The 26840-nt window shown below is 45.5% G+C and overlaps 1 protein-coding gene across 1 annotated transcript in view; it reads right to left on the bottom strand.

Annotated features, from left to right (window-relative positions):
- ASPG (asparaginase) overlaps positions 1–26840 on the bottom strand; it is a 354315-nt gene that overhangs the window by 61464 nt on the left and 266011 nt on the right. Inside the window, 3 exon segments of the mRNA XM_078660269.1 lie at positions 4706–4869; positions 8861–8956; positions 23038–23157. Of these exon segments, the coding sequence (XP_078516395.1) occupies positions 4706–4869; positions 8861–8956; positions 23038–23157 (380 nt within the window).

Here is a 26840-nt window from a genome sequence, read left to right as displayed (position 1 = left end):
GACAGAGTTCGATACATCTCTCTCCCTTGTGCAAGTTTGGTTGTTCCGAGGAGGTTCATAAATCCCCATTCAAGTAGTACCTGTCGTGTCCAGGACAAGGGCACTAGGACCCTGGGACAGTGCAGATGCGAGGGGACACCGGACACCACATCCGGTCAAGGGGTGGGGAGAGGGACATTCTGCTGTTGGACCTCGAGCCAAGAGGTCATGATCCATGCATGCTGTGGAGATTGAAATAAAAGAATAGCTGCTGATCAACATCGTGTCCTGTGTGAGTTCCTGGGTCATGGGACACGACAACTGGTGACGAAAGTTCGACGAACTGGACGCTGTGCCCATCGGAAGATCATCGCGATTTATACCAGGAGCCCACCCTGGATCGCATTGTGCAGGAAAGAACAAACAAAAAGTGCCCCAGACGAAGAGCAACAACGCGGGAGCCCACCCCGATCACAGAAAAAAGAAGACTGCGAGCTCCGGTAAGCGCCGTGCAATGAGCGGGAAGTGAAAAGAAATTGAAAGAAACTGGCGCGAGCTCTGGCGAGAGTCTCGGCGGCCATTTCAGGATCAGGCGCAAGAACCAATCACAGGGCAGGAAAAGCGGGCGGACATTTTTAAGTCAGGCAGCGCCCGGATTGAACAAGATGTCTTGCGAGAATCTCGGCAGCCATTTTGAGGTCAGGCAAAATGAACCAATAGGAGCGGAGAACAGCGCGGCGGCCATTTTGAGGTCAGGCGAAGTCGGAAAAATAACAAAAAGAGCTAATTAAAGAAGAAATTGACTGGAATAAGGAGAAAGGGGACACCAGACACCACAGCCCGTCAAGGGGTGGGGAGAGGAGGGACATCCTGCTGTTGGACCTCGAGGCAAGAAGTCATGATCCATGCATGCTGTGGAGATGGAAATAAAAGAATACCTGCTGATCAACATCGTGTCCTGTGTGAGTTCCTGGGTCGTGGGACACGACAGTACCCATCAAGTTTATTCAACATTCGTTCTCTGAGTGATATGTATAGGACCAGAAATGGACAATTCAAGCAATTTTCGCGCCTAGAAATACTCACCCATAATTGTTAGGTATCGTGTATCTCAGCAGCGGAAGCGTGGTGCCCTGCAGTCTCACCCTGTAGGTGCCATACAGGAGAAACAAAGACGGAGCAGCAATTTTTAAAGGTTGGTCATCCCACTTTCAAAAAGTATGTGAAACTTATTACCGATTTTCGTGTGTATGGTGGAGCCCCTCACTCCTTCAAGGATCCTGCCCCGGCTAGTACACAAGTTTCTCTCCACCTCTCCCGGCTTTTGGCGGCAAAGAGCGCCTGTTTAAATGCATCACAGAGGGTCTGAGCCCTCGTGTTAGAGACATTGAGATAGGAAAGAAGTTCAGTTCGTTTTTAAGTTATATCAGTGTGTATCTCGCTCGAAGGTGAGATCACCACATGGCGATCTGCTAGCTGTAATGAGGTTGGTATAGATGTATGATTGGCAAGGGGTAGTAGTACTCCTAATAAAAATGTAATGTGAATCAGATGGGACCGCATTATCCAATTGGTATGCAAATATTTATACAGGTCAACACCAGTCTTTTGATATTAAGGTGGGGTCATCGAAGGAAAATAGGCTATAGTCAGTTGTAGGTCGTAGCTTAGTAGCCAGAGTTGTATCTTCAAATGATTGTTCGTGCAGGTCCTAAGATATATGCTTTTCTTTGATTATTTTACCTACAATACGTCCCACTAACGTTTTTGGCACTTCTGTGCGATTAATACAATAATTGCCCCAATGGTATGTCATCGTTCAATCCTGATTTTTATGTTTCTAACTTGTACACACAGAGCTGTGCTTTGGTCAGTAACGTGTTTGTTAGAGCCCTAACGGTGTCCATTTTCTCTATTACTGTCCAGTTCAAATCCGTATTGGAGTGACTTTTTTCCAAGAAATGTGATGTCAGGTTTGTGGAGATGTTTCTGCATCGTATGGTGCTCCTGTGTTTATTGATTCTAATTTTAACTTTCCTTGTGGTCATCCCAATATACCGAAGATTACATGGGCAGGTAGTCATGTATATTATGTTATTACTGTTACAGTTAGTATGATGTTTTTGTTGCCAAAGGGTAGGGAGTCCCAAATCAATATTTTTTGACTGTTTTGTAAGTGCACAGATCGTGCATGAGCCTCAGGGGTAAAGCCCCATGACACGGGTTGATTCCATAACTTTCATACCTCACATTAGTATCCAGTATGGCTGCCTGTGGTTTATTCCGAGCTCTTTTCTGCACCGGTTTGATAATCCTTGCCGGGTATTCTTTCTCCTTGAATTTTTTTGCAAGCTTTTCTGATTCGTCTTTGAAAACTTGTAGGTCAGAGCAGTTTCTTCTGATGAGGAGGAACTGGCCTATCAGGAGATTTTCTCTGAGCCCAGGGATGAGCACTGTTGAAGTGCAGTAACCTGTTGCGGTCGGTTGGTTTTGTATATATGGTGCTTACTAGTCTTCCATTTTTTGCCAGGATGTTCACGTCTAGGAAGGAAACTTTCTCTTTGTCAATAGTCATGGTGAAGCTGAGGTATGGATTGAGTTGGTCCAGCCATTTCTTGAAGTTTTCTATGGGGTCATCTGTGCCGTGCCATATTATTAGGATGTCATCTATATATCTGCACCACATGCAGATTTCCTTGTGGTATGGGTTGTTGTTCCAGATATTTCCCTCTTCAGACCAACTCATATATAGACATGCTATGCTCGGGGCAAACATGCTGCCGATAGAGGTCCCATGTTGTAAATATAGTTGGCCTTCGAACTGGAGGCGATATGTGCTAATGTCAATTCATTAGACTGGGGTTTGCCAGGGTCACTCTTCGTTCTCCAGGAGTCCAGAGAGAACACGTAGGCTTTCTTCTTGTGGAATGCTGGTGTAGAGAACTTCTACATCTAAGCATATTAAGGTTTCAGTAGGGGGGTTGTATACCATCTTGTTTCGAAGGTTCAGGAGATGCTTGGTGTCTTTGATGTATGATCTTATTTTAGTGACCAAACGGCGAAGGAACCAATCCTTATATTGTGATAGTCGTTCAAGGAGTGAGCCAATCCCACACACAATGGGTCTGCATGGTGGTGGTGTTCTTCCCTTGTGGATTTTCAGCAGTGTATATAACTGTGGAGTTCTAGGTTCTTGGGTGAGTAAAAACTCACGTTCTTTTCTATTGATCCAGCCATTTTGTTGGGCCTCCTTCGTCACATTTTTTATCTTGTTTTGTAGTCTTTTAGTTGGGTCTGCTTGAAGTGGTAAATAATGTCTTGTGTTGGAGAGTAGTGTTAGACACGCTTTCCTGTAGTTTTTCTGGTCCTGGATCTCAATGGCCCCACCTTTGTCCTCCGGTTTAATAACCAGGTTGGTCCTGCTGTTGATGGAATCCAAAGCTCTTTTCACAATTGTAATGAGGTTGTGGAATCCATCGTTCCTAGTGTCCAGGTTCTCCACTTCTTTTATAACCGCTTTTTCAAAGGTGAATACCTCTGGAGGGATGGTGGATATCAGGGGGGTTGAATTTTGACTTATTCCTCATGGTGCTGTGTCCATTATCCGATTGTGTCATTGGGACTTCTTGAAAAAAAAAATTCATTCACATTTTTCAAAAAAATGAGTGTAATTCACATATGATTTTAAATGTGTCCATGCTGGCATATATGGATGATTCAACAGCATTATTAGGCAAAAGATTCAAATGGGGTCGGATGCACCTTTTTTTTTTTAACGGAGTTTTATATAGCGCAAAGTTGACCCGGTATCGGGTATCAGAGCACTTTACATAGCATCAGTTGTGTTACACGAGGACACATTCATTTTTGTTAGGCACAGGGAGATTACGTGATTTGCCCAGAATCACAGGATGTTGAGCGTCATTACTGAGACTCAAACCCGGTTCCCCAGATTTGAGGTCGACTGCCCTAGCCATTAGGCCAACTCCTCTCCCCATGTGTCATACCTTCCAAGGGTATGACATACTTTAGCCAACCTTTTACTACAAGTTTAACCTAATGGTCTCTGGTTTTAAACTAGACTGTAGGAAACACATAAAAGATGTTAAAATAGAGTGCAGTACAAATTCAATAAAATATACAAAGCAGTCACAACAAGCATACTGCCCTGTGTATGGTGTGCCACTTTCTCACTAGTTCCGTTTCCAGTGCCAGCCGGTTCACATATGAATCACAGATTCAGGTACATTTGTTTATAGTTCAATAAAACTAAACCATAAATAAAACATACAGTTTGCATGAGCTTGTCATTTGAAAGCCCAGGGTTGAACACTGTCTTTTATGACGTGAAGTATGGAGTGGCCCATACCACAATAACTTTTGAAACAAAAACTAGAAGAAAATTCAGAACCACACATGTGGTGTCATAATGAATTTAGATAAATGCATTCGCATCTTAGTAGAGGTTCTCTGGAAGTGGAAGAAAAGATGGGGTCGAACAGAATAATAAGTCGATGGAAATTCTATGGAAGTGGAAGGAGATGAATTCCAAGTATTGTACTCTCAGGCAAGATGAACATGAGTTTTTAACTTTGCAAGAAGCCCAAGAATACTCTAAGAGGTGGCACTCTGTGCTATCAAACTGTAGATAACATTCTAACAAACGGCTACTTTACAGACAAGAACAGGTTTTAAAGAAAGCATTTTAGTAGTTTGTTCTCCACACCTGAACTTGACTGCGTTCCTCAGTGGCGTGTTCCCAAACCGGTCCTTAGCATGAACAGTTGCACCATTGTTTAATAAGTACTCCACTGTAGGCAGGAGTCCTTCAGAACATGCCACATGGAGAGGGGTTCGACCATCATAATCTTCACTGCTCAAATTTCCACCCTGAAACACAAACCAAGAAAAATTGACCACAAATACACCAGCCCGGCACAAAAAAGTTATGCCTTATGTAGGGGGACTTCGTCATGGACCTCAACAATAGCTTCTTCTATATCTAAGCAAACAATATTTTGCAGCCTCATATCAACATTTCTCTTTGATAAGATCGTAATACACATTTCTTCTTCCTCCACACTCATTATTGATCTTTGACAGATTCAAATAAGTCTACCTGTCTTCCCCAGAAACATTCAGGTTTGTGGACAGCCAGGCAGATCAAAGACTTGCTTTTCTAATATCCAAAAGCAATTCACCCAGTGCCTCCACTTACATAGTAGGGGTAGCTTCTGCTGCCCTCCATGTTTGGTCGATGTCCGCTTGCCCCTCGGGAAACAAACCTCACAAACAGCTTTAGGGTATCTATCTCATCTAAGTTATTAAAGCGAGCTATCTGTGTGTCATTTGAAAGGTAAATTCTAATATTGACGTTAGTGCCTCAGACAGGTTATTTCAGTACAGCCTCAGGGACTGACAGTTCTGTTATTAGTGACTTATAAAGCGCAAGGCTACTCGATAAAGTGTCCCGGCGCTAAACATACTGGGTGGGGCTAACAGTGAGCTCTAGACTAGCTGATTTACACTATAGCTGGAATAGCCAGGTTTTCAATAACTTCCTAAAAGGAAGAAGATCCTGCATCTGTCTGAGTGCCAGAGGAAGCTTATTCCAAAGTAGCACTGCTTGTACCTGGAAGGAGCGACCACCAATTCGGGCATGGGAAAATTTGGGGATGCAAGCTAACTGAAGTGCAGCAGACCTCAAAGCACAGCGCGGGTAATAGAATTGGACTCTCTTCCTAAGATACGGGGCCCCCATCCCATGGAGAGATTTAAAGGTCAGGACCAAAGCTTTAAATATTACCCTCTTGCGGATCGGCAGCCAGTGCATGGCTTTCAAATGGGTAGGCATCTGTGATCTGGGCCCGAGCATAAGTATTGCCCCAGCCACAGCATTCTGGACTACCTGTAGGGGTGTCATGTATTGAGGGATTCCTAAGTAAAGGCTATTGGCGTAGTACAGCCTGGATAAAACTAGGGCCTGGATCACAGTTTTTCTGTGTGCTACCGACAGAAGGGGCAAGAATTGCTTAAGCACTCCAAAACAAGACCCCATAACAGTTTGTACTTGAGAGTTCATGGATAAATTAACCTTCATCCTGACTCCCAAATTTTTAACAGTCTTGACTGACGTGATGGGGCAGACATGTCGTGTGGCCACCAATTTCGCCATACATTGTCTGCAGGACGACCAAAAAGGATAATCTCAGATTTATGGGGATTACACTTAAATTGGTGTAGTTGGAACCATGAGAACACCTCAGAGAGGCAGGCGTTTATCGCTTCTCCTCTGAAGTCTGCCTTCTTATCACAAGTGAAAAGCAGTTGTGTATCGTCCGCATACAATACAATTTTGGCTCCATGGGCTTCGGCCAGATGTGCCAAGGGGGTCATATAAAGGTTAAAAAGTGTGGGGCAAAGGATTGAGCCTTGCTGAACCCCCACCTTTAAGGAAGGGATGGCCACTGCGAAAGTGGGAGACCAGACCGTTTGTTGGAGGTTTTCCAGAAACGAGGCGAACCATCGGAGTACTGTGCCCCCACAGCCACATTCTTGAAGTCTCAGAAGGAGCTGATCATGGGGCACGGTATCGAAGGCTGCGGAAAAATCCAAAAGTATCAGCACGGCCTTCCCACCTTGGTCTTAGTCTTAATGGCCTCCGATCCTTCTAGAAACACGGTTTCCGTACTAAAATTTGACCTGAAACAGGACTGACTCTGGTGTAATACCTGATTGGTTTCAGCATATGTGGTGATAACACCATTAACATTTTTCCAAAACCTTAGAGGAAAAAAGGGAGCAGGGCTATTGGCCTATAATTAGCGGCTAACTCCGGATCTGCCCTTGTTTTTTTCAGAGTATTTTGGCATTCTTCCACCTGTCCGGAAAAAGCCCCTACTCCAAAGAGGTATTAAGAATCAGAATTAACGCAAGGTTAATTACCTCTGCTAGTGACGCCAGCATCTTGGCTGGGCAGGGATCAGACGGAGAGCCCGATTTAAGGGCCTTCATAATTTGCAGAGTTGTCCAAGGATATTGGTGGGAACTGCATGAGTAGCGGGTCCCTTGGCTGTGTAGGCGGGGTGAAAAACGCTCGATTTTCACCCTCAGTCCTAGGCAGCAAAGAAAAGGTATCTTGGATGGATTTAATTTTCTCATGGAAGTAGGAGGCTAGGTGGCTCATCCATGCTTCAGTAAATGGCCTTGCGACCGCGCTTGGGGATAGAAACTCCTTGACTGTTTTAAACACTTCTTTATTATGGTTAGCAGACTGTGCTGTTTTAGAGGAGAAGAAAAGTTTTTTCTCTTCTAAAACTTTTTTATAATGTACCTTTAGTGCCTGTTTATAGATTATTTTTTCAGTAGGGTCAAAGTTTTTTTGCCATACCCTTTCAAGGCGTTTGCAATCACTTACTTTTTCTGAGGGACACCGTAAACCATGGTGCTGAGGTGCGTGAGGCCTTGACAGGTCGCACGGAGGAGGGGGCGAGCTCATCAGCCTGTGACTGAAGCCAGTTGTCCTGACCTTCTGCATCCTCCTCCACATTCCTGTGGAAGGGGATCAGATGATTGCTGAGGGCAGTAGTGATAGCCTCAGCTGTAATTTGGCTAAAAGGTCTGAAGCTTCGAGAGGGTGGCCTTCCCTGGGATTGCAGGTGTTAAGGACCTTCTCAATTGTAAAATCAATCATCGAGTGATCGGGCCCTACTTTCGGGACAGAGGTCACTATTGAATGAGAAAATCTGGTCCAAAATATGTCCTTTCTCATGAGTCGCATGGAGGACATAAGATGACATTAAAAAAAAACTAAAAAAATAAAAAATATGCTCCTGTTTGGTGGAATTATAAATATGGATGTTAAAATCACCTAAAACTAAACAGTGTTTAAAATTAATGGCCAGAGGAGAAACAGCATTGCTGATAGAGTCGGGAAACTGGCCTGCAGGACCGGGGGGGTCTATAAATCAAAATGCCTGCCACAGATTGTTGCGCTGACACCCTTACGAGGAATCCCAAGCTTTCGGCACCAGCTATGTCAGCTATAGGGACCATGGTGTAGGAAAAATAGTGTTTAAAGATTATAACAATGCCGCCCCCAGTACCCGTCGACCGATCCCTCCTGAGCATCAGATAACCAGGGGGAATGGCCATGGCGATGGTGGGATTTGATGTTTCTCTAAGCCATGTCTCGGTTTAAAAAAAAAAAAAAAAGAAGGTCAGGGCTCTTATCCACGAGTAAATCATAGATTTGAAGGGCATGTTTGCTTAGGGATCGTGTATTGAGAAGCATGGCCTTCAAATGACCATTTTCCCTATCAGGCTTTATCTCATTGAAGGTAAGCCTGCCCCTAAAGCCTCTTTCCGGAGTACCTACGTTAGAGCATACCCCGCCGCCTTCTCAACAAGAAAGTCACAATTTGCATTTTAGTAAACAGAAATGCTCTTCCCACTGCCTTTGATAAATCAGTTGTCTCGCAGCATAAATACCTACTGTCAAATATTAAGTTTGCAAACTAGGAATTAAATTTACGCAGACGATATTCATATACTGTCACAAAATGCAAGTCAATTTTCTGCCAATAAGGTTCAGGTAACAAGTCTCATCGAGCTTTGCAACAAGTTTGATGCAGACATGACCCGTGGTTGTTCACAATTAGCTGCACTTTAATTGCAGACGACAACGTTTTGAATCTGCCATACAATAAACTGAGTAACAGCATAGTTAGACTCAATTGAATTTGCCCATTTGAAGAAAACAAAATTAAGCCATCAAAATGCATCTGACAGCAGTACAATGAGAAAGTATACCTCCACTTTGGCATATACACAAATTGAATTAACACAGTATGACATCAGTAGAAATGTGTGTACGACATACCATTTCACGGATTGTTTCCAATGCATTGATGTCACCAGTTTTCGCAGCAGCACAAGCCAAAGACGGTGTCAATGCATCCCGAACGGCTTCCAATTCCTGGAATATAAAAACAAGGCTGTTACAATGTAAAAGCATATACCATTTGGTGGAGAAGTGTGGCTCAATGGTTAGAGCAGGCAGACCTCGATGCAGAGCTCTGGCCAGGGACCAGGGTTCAATTCCCGCCTCGGCGGGTCTCGGGCTCATTAATTCCCCTGACCGGATATTCTCACCTCAGTACCTGTTCTGATCATGGGTCCCACGCTGCAACTCTGGGCAATAGCCTGCTTAGTCTCCACAACGGCCCCCACAACGCAAGGGATGCCTGGTCTGCACCATGGGGGTGCCCAGGAGTGGAAACTTCACAGGGAAAGCCAGGAAGGGTTCCCTTGCGGTATTCGTACAAGCGCCGGGAAACCCACTGCGGGTAGCTGTGCGCTATACAAGTACAAAAACATTTACAACATTTACATTTACATTTACCATTTACATTCTAATGCCACTGCTAACATTCTGCAGTAAAATCATTTCACAGGAAATGCATTTCAAACATGTCTTTCAAATCATATGCAACATAAGCCACTCAAACTAAAAAGAATCTCTTCCTGTAATGCATGGCGTCCTTACTATGTCCTTCAATTAATCATTAGTGCATGAGAGAACTTACTGCATGGCAAGTAGCCATTTCAGAAAGGGGAAACAAATGTGTGCAAAATGACATGATCACATAAAATATGGCGTGAACATTTAAATGTGCTTTGACATAATATTTCAAACATCCAGGTCTTCAATTTCTGTTCAGCACCTTTGTACTGGTGAACAAACAGACTTAATATTTTTTTTTAGACAATCAATTTTATTATTTTGAAAAGCAAACAAAGTGACAGCACGTACATTACAAATTGGTGCATACCCTGCCCACAAAGGATAGTATAAATCACAGCCACAGTAATAATAGTCAGGCAGACCACCAAGACTGAAAAGCAACGCATAGATACATGAGAGTACAGGTGGGGTGGTTTTAGTGTGATAGATTTAGCCATTTGCCCCAGACCCTGTTGAATTTCGCTGGGCATCCATCCGCGTGCCTCATATAGGGGGTCCTCCTGGGCAGCGCACCAGTCTACCCCACGGCGCCATTTTCTTATGCTAGGGGGGGGTTGACCTCATCCCAGGCTGCCGCAATATCTCGTTTGGCCATGGCGATTGCCGACCCCAGAAACTGTGTTATCTGCTCTAAAGCCATCCTGGCCATCAAACTCTCGCAGGACGAGGCGGAGGGGATCATGGGTGACCTGCCAACCCAGGGTCTGCATGAGTTCAGACTACCCCTGACCAGAAAGGCGCAAGACGGGGGCACGACCAGACCATTTGGTAGATATCCGCCGGAACATGGCCACAATGTGTACAGTCCAGGGAGGGGCGCAGTCCTGCTTTATGTAGACACACTGGTGTGAGATATGCCGTGTGTAATTAATAGAGATGAATGAGGCATAGTTTGGATGAGGTCGGGCGGGTTTTGGGAGCCATAATGGTGTCACGCCAGTTCTCCTCCACGCCAGTCCTCCTCCTCCAGAGGGCCCAGCCATCCCTCCCAGCAGGCCAGGAGCGAGGCCAGAGTTGTCGGTCCGTTGTTGACCAAGGAGTGGTAGATCCGGGATACCCCTCCCCAGCCCAGGTTATCCATCATGACTTGAACCTCCAATGGGCTAAATTCGGGGAATGGCATTGAGAAGTATGGAGGGTGTAACGCTGTTCTAAGTCTGGGAAGGCCCTAATATGATTCCCGCCCACACATCCCCAAGGAGGGATATCCCTATATGGTCCCACTTCTGGAAACGCTTGAGGATCACCACTTCCTGCAGCCATAAGCCTTGCCAGAGAGGTGTGTGTTTACTAAGTCGCTTGTCCCAGCGTGTGTGCCGTAGGGCCGTGCGCCTGGGGTATAGGGTTCCCGTATAAGTATGCTTGGATTTGGGGGAAGTCCAGGTCCCCGAGTTCAGTTGTGTAGGCCGTGTGAGGCCACCCACCAGTGAACCAGTCGTGGATGACGAGGAGCCTGGTGGCTAAATAGTATAGGTGGAGATTGGTCATACCCATGCCTCCGTCAAAAGGTGGGATCCTGCAGCGGCTCAGGGAGATATGCGGCCTTCCCCCCCCCCCACAGAAACCTTGCGACCACACTGTCCAATTCCCTGAACCAGCTGCTCGGGAAGTGAAAGGTGGTGTTCTGAATAATGTATAAAAAGCGCAGGAGGACCATCATTTTGAACAGTGCTCCTCTCCCGAGGGGGTTAAGTAGTAGGGTTTGCCAGCGCTTAAGGTCGTCTTTGGCTAGACCTAATCATTTTAAATCTTTCTTACATAGACCAAGACTTTCACAACACACCAAACATCAGTTAACACCATATCAGTGGGTCCTGGCCCACAGTTTGGGAAATGCTATCCTAGAGAAATAAATAGAACGCAGGACTGGAGAAGGGGAGCAAGGGGGGGGAAGGGCAGGAGTGGTGTTGGAGGGGGACTGAGAGGGGATGGGCGGGTGGATCTCCTGCCAAAGATGGCGCCCAGAAATAATTAATTGTTAAGGACTATTGTGGCGTATAGTACTATGTGCAACTATGTGATTAAAGTACTTTCTTTAAACGATAAGCAATGGCTGGACATTCAATTTCACCCCCACAGTACCTCCTCCAGAAACCTGTGGCTCCTCACTACTCAGTCAAATGAGGAAAGTGCTGCACACCGACAGAAGAAAGTGCCCCAGGACATTAGAGGCAAATTAACTCAACCACCATGATTGAGGGACAACAGCCCCCTGTCTAACCCCAAGGTCCCCTAAACAAGGACTAAAAGCATATGTTCTATACATTTAAAGGCAGTTTTCAAAGCAGTTTTTTACTGCTCCTATGTCACCATATCAACAAAAAACAAACTGCTTTTTCTGTTGCTTCCTAAAAGAGACAGATCTCACATCTAAAACTTGCAGACTGCTAAAGAAAATACATTTTTCCACAAAAGACTAGAAAAGAAAGCAAAACTATTCTTCTTACAAAGAAGCCCAAACATTTCAAACAAAAACAATTTAAGACCTAAATAAAAAATTCTAAAAATTGTTATAATAAAATAGTGAACAAATAACGACTGAAAGGATATAATTGATAAAAACTTAACTATAGACCTTCCTTAACTTTTCCGGTGCAGAGGACGGGACTTCAACCTCTTGAACAAAGGAAATCTTTAATTCAACAAAAAAGTTGTGTCTATATCCATGCATGGGACCCACACCCCTTAGGTAGCTTTTAGTATGTAGAATTGCTTTCTTCTTTGGGGATCCTGAGTGCCAGAAACTCAAACCTATTTATTTATTTATATATAAAGTTTTATATAGCGCGAACGTGACCCACGAGGGTATCAGAGAACTTTACAGTATAAGAATAAAAAAAGCGCTTTACAGTATAAGAATGACGAGCATTTAAAATGCAATAGGTCTCGCATTTGTTTAAGTTGGAGCTATTGGCATTGAAAATGATGTTTTTTTACTTTATTTGCAGTACATTAATATGATTTGCATAGTGCTATTGCTTTTGTTATGACCCTGTGGCACTGGAGAACGAGCTAATGGGAAATAAAAAAAAGAGCCAGCCTCTGATGAAGGGAGGTACAGGGTAACAAGGAGAGCGTAGGGGCAGGAGGACAAGGGGGGGTGGGGTACCATTAGGAGATATGACAGGCTGAGGTGAAAAGGAGGAGTCAGGTGTGAAGCCGCGACTCTGGTGAAGGAAGGGCCAGGATAACAAGCATAAAAAATGGAATAGGTCTTGCCTTTCATTAAGTTAAAGCCATTTGCTTTGCTTTACAATACCATCAGCAAAGCAAATGGCTTTAACTTAGTTAAAGGCAAGAACTATTGCATTTTCAATGCTCCTCCGAACTCTTTAGATAAAACTATATGTCACACAAGAGTACTTATGTACAGCTGTACACCGAAACACTTAGAATGTATAAAGGGTAAAGGTAAAGGTGTTCACTGCCCCCCACAACAAGAATGGATCCCAATTTAACAGCAGATATACCGAATAGATGACACAATTCAGACCTCCTCCCAGTGGGGTAAAACAACTGACCTGGACCTCAGCCCGGATGCAGTGATGGCTTCAAACACACATCACTATTCCTGGGGTTACAGATGCTCTGTGTCGCCATGGAAACAGTGTGCAATAAGCGGGATGTGCTCTTCCAAATTATTGTCGTCTCAGTCTCCCCATTCCGGACACTCCCTGTGAGGTGAGTGAATGTTGGGTGTCACTAAGTGAGGGACAGGCCTGCACTAGTGGCAAGAGTCTTGTGACGGAGGGCAATGTGTTGGATGGAGGGTGTGTGCGTAGAGTCTACTGATGTAGCCTTGCTCCGAGGGAGAGAGGGAGAGTGTGTGTGTGTGTGTGTGTAGGATTGGTGCAGGAACTAGTGAACTGTTGTGCGTGCGAGGAACACGGTCCGCGCTGATGTGCTGAGAAACATGTTGGCAATAGGTAATGGTATGCAGAGTTAGCTACCAGCCTTTTTAGTTCAACAGATCACGCCTGAGAATAAAGAATAAAAGTTGCGTGCGAGGTGTGCCTGTTGATTTTAAGCACTGTTTGTCACAAAAGGAGTAAATATCAATTACCCTTGTGCACCTCACATATTTGGTTTGTTTTTGGACACTTTCATTTATTTTTTTAACAAAATGACTACCTATGATGAGAAAAGGGGTGTAATCTGATGAGTACCTCCCAGTGACCCCGAGGGTGGTGCGCCCGTGAGGGGTCATTTTGCTCTTTACACCTTTTTCCACGTTTGACTGTTGATGTACTGTGAAAATTGTGAATCCAGACATCATTTTGTGTTCGTGTTGACTGTCTCTTTGAAAGTTTACAAGGGAACTCTCCAGTTTTTAGAATAGGACGAGATATGGTATTACACCTGAAGTTTAAACTGGCAAAGCCTGGTGGCACAATAGCAGAAACTGATATATAGCCTCTCTAATGTTGAAAACGGACACATATATTTTTTTATCGTCCAGGGACAGGGTTCTTTTGAATTGAATGGCTGGGGGTAGCATACCTTGGCTGTCCTTTGTTAGGGATTCTTTTCGCGCAATGGGAAGGGAGGATCTATGGACCACTCCTGAAGAATCCTGTTTAGCTATTTCTAAAAAAAAAACCTTGGCAAATGCAGTGAAAAAGTGCAAATTGACTAGTATTCTACAGGTAGTTAAACCCTCGAGCTTAACATACGGGTTTTTGGATTTTAAGTCACAATATAAATTTGAGCAGGTGTTAGATTCAATACAACCTCAATTAGCTAAGAAGTTGTTTTTGCAATTTAAATATGGGACGCTCTCGCTTCACGCTATAACTAATAAGTGGGTAGGCGTAACCCAACGCCTATGCCCTGGATGCCTAGTGGAGGAAGAAACAGTAATCCATGTAATGTTCTTCTGCTCGGCATGTAAACAGGCAAGGTCTAAATGGGTTATACAACTATGTAGAAACTTGGACATTAGGAACTATCCTGAATTCTTTAGGATCCTAAAATCTGATACTGACCCGGTTTATTTTGTTGTAATCTCGAAATTTCTCTTTGCTATGTGGTCTAAACGAAGGAATTTACTAAAATCTGATCTGATTATAAGGAACACCTAGCTCCTTCTTTTTTACCCACTCTGATCACTCATTTTGTAATAATTAAGCCTGTAGGCAGGTACTGGTAGCTAAATCTATGTGAGAGATAGAATTCTGGTACATAGATCCTGGGCTTTTTAAAAAATATTGGATGTGTTTATTACTTTTTTTTATATATTTTTAGCTTAAAATATATTCTTAATGTATGTCTTAATACCATGAATTTCCCATAAATGACGATTTTGTACTTTCCATTTTTCACATGTTTATATTCCAGTGTTCTCTATGATCTTGTACCTTCTCCCTTTGACACGGATTTTAATAAGTTGTAAATTTAAATGTGCTTTTATGGCTGCAATAGCCGAATAAAGTTTTTTGATGATGATGATGAAAATATGGTTTCCAGGAACTGTGCAACACTCGAAGCCGGGCAGGTTTTTTGTCACGTTTTGAAAGCTGTGATGGATACCTCGAAATACTCATGCTCTGAAGTGTTCCAACGTAAGCAGCAATTGAGTGTACAGGGTGGGACAGGTGCGAGCGACACTCAGGAATCCCTTATTCTACATTCGCAGAGCTGGGGCTCGCTGTTTAACCTGATACTGTTTCGCTGGGAGTGGGAACCCGAATGGAGATAATATCTTTTCTGTCAGAGTAGAGAGCGAAGTTATTTAAATGGCGGAACAACTGAATTGCTGAATGTATGTTTTTGTCTTGTGTGCAGTGGTTGCTAGGCTGGCTGTTGAAATATGCGAGCCCTGAGAAGGGAACTGTCCCTTCGCTCTCTCAGCTCACTGCAGTTTGACACCGGGTTGTGGAAAAACAGCAGTAGATGTGCGCCTCGATCTCAAAGCGCCCTGACTGCCAGGCACCCCAGACTGAACATGCCCCCCAGAAACAATATGCATCCAAGAAGCAAGCTCCACCCCAAACCATAACGCATCCCAGGGGAAAATACAGGGACCCCATGTTTGAAAGCATCGGCATCCAACACCTATAGGAAACAAGCCGCGAGTGGTGCGCGAGAGTGCTTGTGCAAGCTTGTGTGAGGGAGCAGGCCATCTGTTTTGCATTATGGCACACGAGTCTGGGCACGATAATGCATAACAGATGTTCGGCCATGCGGGTAACAGACACCAATAGGCCGTGGGCGGGCAAATGCGGGACATGCGCCCGCATTTGCCCAATTGCGTGCTGTCTTTGTTAGAAAGTGGTACAAAAAGGGGTGGTGATGGACAGAGCATCTGAACCAATCAAACACTCACACCCAGTCAACAGAACTGGGTTTACTCCATCACCGTTCTTTAGCCCACTCTGCCACCCCAGTTCAGACATGGCCATATGCAAATCAGTCTGACCCTGTGCCTCATGGGAACAGCCCAGCCGAACTGCCAAGCCATGCCTTCCCTGGACCGGAAACAAGCTTCCGAGGACCGGTTTCTTGCATTTCAGCCGTCTTCAGCCCGGCTTGCTTGAAGCCAGTGGCAAAGTGAGCAAGGGACTCACGTCGGAGCATACCCTGCCAACCTATGGCGAACAAAGGTAAGGAGTTCCAAATCTTTGATGCAATCCCTGAGAAAGCTCTACAACCATTTCTCTTCTTATGGAAGGATTGAGGTTTTAGAAGGAAAGTGCTCGCACTTCGTAGTTGTCTGCAGCCTCCAGACCTTTCCAGCTTTAGAGCTAAGTAACTGGGTGTATTGTTATGAATTGCTTTGTGTGTCATGCAGGCCACTTTAAGGGGTATTCTTGCCTCTTAAGGCAACCAGTTCAAGGCTTTCAGGGTTGGAGAGATGTGACTATTTCTTTTGGTTCCTGATACCAGCCTAGCCGCAGCATTCAATGCTGCTCTCAGCGGAGCCAGCTTATATTTAAGTAGACTACAGAGGGTGGTGCTTCTGTAGTCTAATCTTGGTAGCACTAGAGCTTGTACTGACATTTTTAGATTAGCCTGAGGGAGGAAGGGTTTAGCTTCTTTAATATACTCAACTTGTGATTAGGTCCCTTGGTGGCAACAGAGATGTGCGACTGCATATTCAGATGTTCGTCTATCGTGATTCCTAGGGATTTTACGGAGTCTATGATGAGGGGGACACAGACAAAGGAGGTTAGGTGTTTTAACCATAGGTCTAGCTTTGGTGTGTGGCTCGGTGACGAGAATGAATTTCGTTTTTTTGGTATTCAGCATGAGGTGGTTGTTAGTGAGACAGCTTTGCGTGTTCAGCAAGATAGTGTTGAGGGCAATGAAGTCTTCTGGCGAGGTGATTTTCAGATACAGCTGGGTGTCATTCGCGTACAGGTGATATAGAATGTTCGCTGATTTCAGTGCGTTCGCCAAAGGCTCCATTAGGAGGTTGAAAAGAATTGGTGATAGGGTAGAACCCGGAGGAACACCAAGGGTGACCACAGAGGGTTGCAAGAGTGAATTCTTCATCTTGATTCTTTGAGTTCTGTTATTCAGGAAGGAGGAGAACCATTGCAACACTGTGCCCGAGAGGCCCATCCTTCGTTCCAATAGGAACAGAAGGTTGTCATGCATGACCGTATCAAAGGCGGAGGACAGATCAAGAAGTATCAATAGGCATGATTCATTGCTGTCAAGCATTTTAGTATGTCATCCATAATGTGTGTAAGTGTAGATTGTGTGCTGTGTCCTTGGCGGAAGCCCGATTGGTGACTGTCTAAGAGGATGTATTTCTCAATGTGGTTGCATAATTGAACTTGTACACATTTCTCCAATAATTTCGCCAAAGTGGGGATGTTGGTTATAGAACGGTAGTTGTTTAGATCACATGGAGTGCGTCAGCTTTTTTTAGTATAGGTGTGACCTGCCCCATTTTAAGGCAGTCCGGAATGTCTCCTTGACTCAGAGAGGCGTTTACAATTGTTGCCCATAATGGTAGGATAGATGTTTTTAAAATTTTGAACAGAGCAGGAGGGAGGGGTCAGAGAAATAATTGGTTAATTGCTTGAAGAGTTATGTCGATAATTTGTTGAGAGATTAACGAGAAGGTGTGCCATGAGGCATTGTTTTTAGTGACTTCCCCTGGATTATTAAAATGTACTTTGAATAGAGCGCTACATTTAGAGTCTTGGACCATAGTTTGCGGGAGCGCCAACTTGGAATGTATGTCTAGCTCGATGGTCTTAGTCTTTTCATGGAAGAAATTGGCAAGCGCATCACAGGTAGGTGTGGCCGGGTCATTTAATTCCCTAGAGTTAGTTGTATTGCATAATTGATGCTTGACGATTTCAAAGAGTTTTTTGGGCCGGTTGATAGATTGGTTCAGCTGAGTTCTGAAAAACTCTGCCTTTGCCTTATGAATCTTCCTATTGTAAGAGTTCCTTAACCTTCTAAGGCATTCAAGGTTATCAGTGGTAGGAGCCGATTTCCATAGAGGCTCTGCAACTCTTAGATGTCTACGCTCTGAGTTCGGGCACTCATTGAACCAAGGTTTGTAAATCTTAGAGGAGATGTGTTTTTTTCCTGGAGGGGTGCTGTAGAGTCCAGAATTTCGAGTAATGTGGCATTGTAGAAGGTTGTGAGGTCATGTACATCAGGTGATGGGGTTGATATTTTGTAAGTTCCTTTTCCATTGCCTTGTTTTTGAGGGTTGGCCCCTTTTTTGAGTAGCTTCGATATTGATAGAGAAGAGGATGCAATAGTGATCAGACCAATCACATGGAGTGATGGATTCTAGTAGGACGATGTTTGATTTTGCAATGATGAGGTCCAATGACTCCCTTGTGATGAGTTGGGCTGTCACAGAATTGAGAAAGCTCCAGTTCTGACAGAAACGTTTGCGTTTTTACAATGGAGGTTAAAGTCACCAAAGAAAATCTGAGAAACTTGTGAGTTGGCATTGGATGCCATGATCTCCATTATCTCGTCGATACAAGTCAAGTTCTCACCAGGCTGGTGGTAGAATATGTGTAGCTTGCAGGCAATGCACTTAGCAACAGAGATATTAATGCATAGATAATCATAGGATAGCCCGATGGAGTCCGCTTGCTTGACTGCTATTGAGTTACGATAAATGCAGGCTACCCCTCCCCGTAGTTTCCCGAATCTATCTAGTTGGATTAGGTTATGGGAAGGAGGAACCAGTAAGTCGAGGATGGGCGAGGAGGAGCTAATCAATCAATCATTTGTAAAGCGCACTACATACCCACGAGGGTCTCAAGGTGCTGGGGGGGCTACTGATCGAACAGCCTGTTCTTGAGTATCCTCCTGAAGGTCAGCAGGTCTTGGGCCTGTCGTAGGTTCAGTGGGAGGATGGTCCATGTCTTGGTGGCGAGGTGGGAGAAGAATCTCCCACCAGTTGTTCTTCAGATGCGCGGGATGGTGGCGAGTGAGAGGACGGCGGAGCATAGCTGGCGGTTGGGGATGTAGAAGGAGAGCCCTCTGTTGAGGTAGGCTGGGCCGGTCTTGTGGAGTGCCTTGTGCGCGTGGTTGAGGAGCTTGCAGGGTATCTTCTTGTTAACGGGGAGCCAGTGCAGGTTTCTCAGGTGGGGGTAATGTGGCCGTGGCGTGGTACGTCGAGGATCAGTCGTGCCGATGCGTTTCGTTTGATATGCTTGTTCGGGGCTCCCGCGTAGAGGGCGTTTCCGTAGTCGAGTCTGCTGTGGACGAGGGCCTGGGTGACTGTCTTTCTTGTATCTGTCGGGATCCATCTGTAGATCTTGCGGAGCATGCGGAGGGTGTTGAAGCAGGAGGAGGAGACAGGGTTGATTTGCTTAGTCATTGAAAGCGTTGAGTCGAGGATGATTCCTAGGTTGCGAGCGTTGCCGGTGGGTGTCGTGGCTGCCCCCAGTGCCGTCGGCCACCAGGAGTCGTTCCAGGCTGAAGGGTTGGAGTCGAGGATGAGGACCGCCGTCTTGTCCGAGTGCAGTCTCAGACGGTTGGTCTTCATCCAGTTGGCGATGGCCTTTATTCTTTCGTGGAGGTTGGCTTTGGCGGTGCTGGGGTCCTTGGTGAGGGAGAGGATCAGCTGAGTGACGTCGGCGTAGGAGATTATGTTGTGGTCGTGCTGTCGGGCTACGTGTGCGAGCGGGCCTTGTAAATGTTGAACAGCGTCGGGCTGAGGGAGGATCCCTGGGGTACGCCGCAGATGATCTCGGAGGCTGTGGAACGGAAGGGGGGAGAGGCGGACGCTCTGGGTTCTGCCGGATAGGAAGGAGGTGGTCCAATCCAGAGCCTTGTCTCGAATCCCTGCGGCGTGGAGGCGTGCGCGTAGTGTGCAGTGGCAGACTGTGTCGAAGGCGGCAGAGAGGTCTAGGAGGATGAGTGCTGCGGTCTCGCCGTTGTCCAGCAGGGTCCTGCTGTGGTTGCTGCGGAACCCTGGCTGGGAAGAGTCCAGGACTCTGTTTTCTTCGAGGTATCGGGTTAGCGGTCTGTTGACTGTTTTCTCCATGACCTTGGCCGGGAAGGGGAGCAGAGAGATGGGCCGGAAGTTCTTGAGGTCTCTTGGGTCTGCCGTAGGTTTTTTGAGTACAGCGTTGATCTTGGCGTGTTCCCAGATCTCTGGGAAGGTCGCGGTCTCGAGGGGGAGATTGATGACGTGCAGGTGGGGTGCAATGGAGCTGCTTGCTCTGCTGAAACATGGTGCGGGAATAGGTCCGACGGAGAGCCGGAGCGGATTGTGCGCATGGTCTTGATGGTGTCATCGATGCTCACGCTGGCCCAGGCTAGCAGGGTGTTGTGGTCAATGGTGTGTGGAGAGTCTTTTGTGTTGCTGTCTGTTGGGGCTGTCTGGGTGTTGAAGCTGTTGTGGATGTCTGCTATCTTGCGGTGGAAGAAGGTGGCGAGGGAGTCGCACAGGGCTTGCGCCGGCGGGATGTCGTTGGTGTTGGAGAGTTCCTTCACGATGTTGAAGAGTTCCTTGCTATTGGGTGCGTTGTTGTCGAGCCGGTCTTTTAAAGAGGTCCTCTTGGCCACCCTGATGAGGTGGTGGTGGTTGCGGATGTCGTCCTTGTGTGCTGCGTGGCTGTCCGGAGTTTTTTCACTGTGCCATTTCTTCTCTAATTTCTGGCAGGCTTGCTTGGAGGCTAGGAGTCCTGGGGTGAACCAGCTGGCCCTCTTGCTGGTATCTCTGTGGGGGGGGGGGGGTTCTTCAGCGGGGCGAGGGTGTTGGTGTAGTCCTCGATCCAGCGTCTGAGGCTGTGGGCAGCGTCGTCAGTGTTGGAGGGTTCGGTGGGTGGGCTGAGAGCGAGGTTTGCGTGCAGTTGGTCTTCAGTAATTTTGCTCCAGCAGCGGCGGGGGATCTGTTGGGTGCGGTGGTGTGTGATGGGTTTCTGGAAGGCGAAGTGGATGCAGGGGTGGTCGATCCAGAGGAGTTCGGTGGTGTGGCTGACGGAGACGTGCAGGCTTGCGGAGAAGACGGGTCGAGCGTGTGGCCGGCCGAGTGGGTGGACGTTGTGACGAGTTGCTTCAGTCCGAGGTTGGTGATCAGGGTTGTGGAGTTGTTGTCGTTGTTGTTCTCAAGGTGAAAGTTCAGGTCTCCGAGGAGGATGTAGTCGGTGGAGGTCAGGGTGTGCGTGCTGATCAAGTCGGCGATGAAGTCGCTGAACTAGGGTGGGGTCCGGGGGGGGGGGGGGGGGGGTCGGTAGACGAGGGTGCCTCTGAGGGTGGAGTTAGGGTCTGTGTGGATCTGGAAATGCATGTGTTCGGCTGAGCTGAGCGTGTCGTTGGTGTTAGTCGAGACCCTGCTGCTGTTCTTGTGGATGATGGCGATTCCTCCTCCAACTTAAGTTTCTGTGAGGACCATAATGTCTAAATCATTCTCTAAAATGAGATTGAATATATAAGTAGCATGTTGGCTAGCAGATCTGCAATTAATGAGCCCACACTTGCTTGGGAATATCTACATTAATTATGGGTGTATGATCAATTATGGAGGGCGAACCACCAGTATGTTCTGTTTGCAAAATCACGTTCTCTATTTGCTTGGGGATACCTTCAATAGGGGTCAATGCGGGAAGCTGAACCGAGAGGTTTAATGATGGATCTGGTATCAGGGCTAGGCAGCCTGATGGGGGTTTCCTCATGAAGTTGGGGAAAGGTCACTGTGCTCTGTGATTGGATGGGTGGGGTGAGTGTAGAGGGTGTAAGGGTTCCCTCAGATATCGAGGAGGGAGTGGGTGAGGGGGTCTAAGCAAGCCGCTTTTTATGAAGGGGGGGGGCAGTGTTGATGTCATCCCGTTTGGTGCCATCCCTCGAGTAAGGCGTGGATAACGGTGGTGCATCAGACATGATGAGATCGGTGGCAAAGCCTATCCCCGTCTCTTCTGGTCTGGTGGATCCAGGCGGGGACTCGACCAAACGGACTAAGTGGTAGGGGTTACTGGTGGTTTCTCCACTGCTGAGGATTGTGACTAAGTACAACCCCGTCACACCTGGGCCAAGGGGCCCATGCGTATTTGGATCGGGTGTGTCTGGGGGGCTGAACACAATGTCAGGGACGACATTTGTCAGATTGGGAAAGTTTGATGAGGTATTTTGAAGACCAGGAGTTAGGGAGGCCTCTAAATCCTGAGGATGCAAGGGTGCTAATCTTATTGTTTACTGCTTTCTTGAGAGTAGGGAAGAGCCTGTCAATGATATCAAGATTATCATTAGAGGCTTGTATAAGAATATTACCATTATTGTAGATAGTAATGGTGGCATTCACTGGGCAAAGGTCCGATGCGGTAACCGTCAGTTTGAGGGCATGCGGGAATTTCTTCGTTATGGAAATACGGAGCATAGCGTAGAAGGTATTTCTCCATTAGGCACGTTTTTTTCGTGTGGACGATAAGGTCGTTGGAAATAATGCCTTTGTTAGTGCAAAAGTAAGAGTCTAAAACAAGAGTCTCAGGATGATTTATCATAAGCCTGTGCTTAAACTTCTTTGTAGCATTTTTGGAGAGGTTGGGTGGGTAGGGAATGGTGTAGGCATTGTGGCCTGCAGGTTCAAGGTCTATGGCCATTTTATTTTCCTTCTCTCTCTCACTCACTCACTCCTACCAGCCCCCGTCTGTTGGAGGTAGATTTAAACTAACATAGGAGTTAAAATTTGTTCTACCAGTATATTAGAAAATCCACTGGGCTGAACAAATCAATTGAGCATGATAAGAGGAGGAGATAGGGGGGTCAGCCCTTTGGCATATATAACTCGCTATGGCCACTCAAAAGTATTCCCTCACTCTAACACTGCAATGTTGTCCCCCATATTTCCTTACCCTTGAATATCCTTGTCCTAGACCAGACACTTCATTGTAAAGTCACTCGGTAGCTTGTACCTCCTTGAGTGTGGTCCTATTTCACTGTTAATAGCGCTCCTTATCTAACATATCACAATACCATATATGTAACTTGACTGATCTTGACTTTTTCAAATCAAACTATGGTTTAGTATGGAGCCTAGCATTTACATTGCATTTCACACAGCCATCGAACTCATAAAAATCAGGTTAGATTAAACTATCAAGTACCTCTTTACAACTCATGCCAAGGGATTGAGCAATGACTTGAATGAACTTGCTGTCTCGAAGAGAGATCTTGGCTCCACAGTGGGCGACTTTTATTTCACCTCTTAGATTCTCAGACAGCATCTTAGGGGAAAAAATCAGCTGGTTATAAAAGAAACAGGAAATGCTACCAAAACAATGAGTTGTGTTCTTCAAATTTATGACATAACAAAAAACACTGCGTAAAACACACACAGCTAGTTTACTCAAGTCAGTTTGGCATCAAATCAAGAGCAATCTTGATTAAAAGTGAAACTACTTTGTAATCCTTTGCTGCTTCAATCTCTTCCTAGTTGTTTATGTTCTTTTGTACAAGGACCTGAGCTTCATTTAGAGTTCTCTAGATAAAGACTTGGTCATCGGTAAAGCAAATCTATGATGAAAATATAATTAAAGTATTTACCAAAGTTTTTTCAGAACTAGGAAAAATTATATTTAAAAAACTAAAATATCAAAAGGCTGATTTTGGAAGGAAAATGAGTTCCTGGTCTTTACTTAAACCTTCCAACTGGGAGTCTGCTGCCCAAGGTATTATGAATAGTTGTCAATCTCTATTTTATGATGGCATTTCTCCTAACCACCACCTCCCTCTTCACAGTGCTTACAATGTGAGGGTGAGTTCATGCCTCAGACGCATTCTTGCTTGCCACTCAAATATACAAAATATATTAATAAATATATAAATAAATAAATACACACAGACATTCATACATAAATACAATACAGCTCTTTCTGGACCAGGTATACTTCAAACTGACCTCTGGATTCTGGCGTTTGCATGATTCTAAAGAAGCACACATCTTGATGCAGGTGCTGTTTATGCCTCTTTATCTAGCTGCATTCCTTTATAGGTCTTGCGTACACACAGCTTTACCAGTGTGTTATTGAAAGACCTAGTGTGCACGATGCGAGTACTAGCGGTGGGCTTTGGGTGAGCCCATTGCTTATCATTGTTTAACTTTCTAGTCTCATTTGCTAGCTTCTTATTCCACAGTATTTCTTCTTTTTCATGTGTTTGTCCCTCCAATGCTGCATAGCTTCTTCACCATTTTTTTGATTGGATGACTTGTGTCCCATCCACTGCTTACAACTTGGAAGTGAATGTGTTTACCGGATCTCTCCTCTGTATGCTGCTATACCCCTCAAACATCTTCTCTTTGCACTCTCCGTGTTGCTTTTCCAGAACTCTGCTACTTCGCTCATTCTTCTCGCTTTGCAGTTTTTTTTGTTTACATTTACCTCTCCAGGATGGAAATCTGCCATCTTGGGTGAGCACATTTTTTTTTAAAGGCAGTGCATCATCAAGGATGCATGTGCATGCACAGTGACCCATGCTCAAATAGACATCAAGGAGCACTGCCACTGAATCACACAGACAGGGCACTTTTTGTGCTAATGCCGTTAAGCATCGGCAAAACCAATTTGTTTTTCATTTTACGTTTTCTGAACAGCATTGGCAAAAGCAATGGTAAAACTAATAAAAGAGGCCACTGGTTTTGCCAGTACTTGCTTACAGACCAGAGAATGTAATGGCTGGTTTGAAACAGACAGAAGCTTCAGCCACCACTTCATATTGTGTGTTTAATGATTTTAGCCCACTTTTTTCCTTCTTGGTATGTTTAAGGTTCTAGCCTTAGAGTCATATCTTGGTTTTAACTTTTGTATCTGAGCACGAGGGTGCATTATTGTTTTAGTTGATGGTAATATTCTTGTCTGGCATTTCTCCTTTTTCATGTAAGCTCCTTTCAGTTGAAGAAGCGGGTCTCGGTCTACTTTGTTTTCCCACAACCCTTTCCTATCTTTGTGTGCGATCGCTCCTCTTCTCACCAGAAGACAGCACCGCTCACTTGTCTGATGACATGTAAACTAGTGGTAAATAAACCACTGGAGTGTCAGGGACCCCGAAAGCATGCCAGTCTGTGCTCCAAACAGGTGGATGGTGGGAACTCTTTTTCCATCCTAACTCAAAGGACCGTGGTTTCTCTACTTCACCTCTAGTCAGGAATCCCTCTTAGGGCTAAGCACTCTTTAAAAGTCTAAACAAAGTTAACGTTCCAAAGCCACTTCTTCCTTCTGTGTTACTCCTCGGATTCCCCTAAGCCCGCCTCCCAGTCCTCTCGACGATTTCACATGTACAGACTCCTCTTAGGACACACTCACTAATTTAAAAAATAAAATAAAAAAAGAAGAAAGAAACCTATCCATGACCAAATGTTAGACTTGAAATTAAACAGTTGCAGGAGTTGTATCAGAGCACGTTTTGTTATGAGATGGACACAATAATCTATCCGTGGCTCCTTCATTAGGGAGGGGGGGAGGGTCACTCAATTGCTGAACTCGCTGCAAAGGTGAAAAATAAAATGGCAATAAAATTAATTTATTACCATTATATTTTTCACTGCTTCCAGCCCGAGCCAAGAGGCGGGGCGGGGCCATTGCTGCTGATTGGCAGCAGGGGAGGAGTGATGCTCACTCCTGTTTGAAGTGTGCATGTCACTTTAGCCAGCTGCCTTGTGACGGCCAGCCTGACAGGCATACTTTAAACCTCTCTAACCCAAGCTGTCTTACATAGCTGGGTGGAAAGCAACCACAGGTACTCCCCCCCTCCCACCCCCCCAGTGCCTGAGGGAGTGTCAACCCAGCTCGCTCCAGCCAATCTTGGTACATATTTCATGCTGCTTAGCATTATCAGCAGCATGAGAGCAGCGTCTTGATTGGCAGAGGGGAGTTAGCTCTGAAACCACGTGCTCTGACAGGGAGCACACCGAGGACCGGAGTTGGCGAGCCCATGGGTAAGTAAACAATTTATTTTCAATTTTATGACAGACTGACAGGCCCTGTGAGAAAATTGCACTGCCTTCAGCCTCAACTCCAGAGAGCGGTCAGTGGTGGCTAGTTAGAACCACAGTTTATAATTAGCCATGACTAAGAGCTTTGGTGTGGACTCTTAGTGCATTGCTGATTTCCCACAGTGCCAGTCAGTGGGTCAAAATTATTAATTTTCTTGGCCCTCCACTTATGGATGTCACAAGCGGCCACAGCACTAATCCCACCCCATATTAAATCACTTGCACAGACAGTGTTCTTCAGACAGGTTAGTGTGTCCCTGTCATTAGCAAAGACAAGGAAAATGCTACTTACCAGTATGCATCTGTTCTTGGCATGTAGAGCTGCAGAGTTACACACTATACATAGATGGCCACCTAGTGTTGGGCCCAGATGTTTGCAGTTTGTTTTGTTGTAGAAAAGTCTTTGGAAGTCACAGGATAGGTGACTCCTTCTTTGGATGATACTGCGCATGGGCATCGGCTCCATCCCCAGATTGTTTTTCGCCATTAGGGAAGTGATGGAGCTGTACAAGAGGTAGTGATGTCCATGTGATTTGTATCCAATTAAGATAATACTGGAACAGATAAAGGTAGCCGGGGAGGCGGGTGGGCGTGTGTAACTCTGCAGCTCTACATGCCAAGAACAGATGCATACTGGTAAGTAGCATTTTCCGTTCGAGGCATATGAGCTGCAGATTACACACTATGCATAGTTTCTATAGCAGTACCCACACCTAGCGGCGACCACCAGTATCTGTTGCACTTGTTTGAAACTGTTTTTAGTACAGCCTGGCCCACAGTGGCGTGTTGTTTAGTTTGCACATCTACACAGTAACGCTTTGTGAATGTGTGCGGTGTAAGCCATGTAGCTGCTCTGCATATATCATCTAGGGGAATGTTCCCCAAGAATGCCATTGAAGCCCCTATCTTCCTTGTTGA

The sequence above is a fragment of the Lissotriton helveticus genome, chromosome 9 (genome assembly GCF_964261635.1).
Source record: "Lissotriton helveticus chromosome 9, aLisHel1.1, whole genome shotgun sequence".
Lineage (NCBI taxonomy): Eukaryota > Metazoa > Chordata > Amphibia > Caudata > Salamandridae > Lissotriton > Lissotriton helveticus.
Note: the sequence above shows the minus strand (reverse complement) of the source record. Positions and strands in the feature narration are given on the sequence as shown.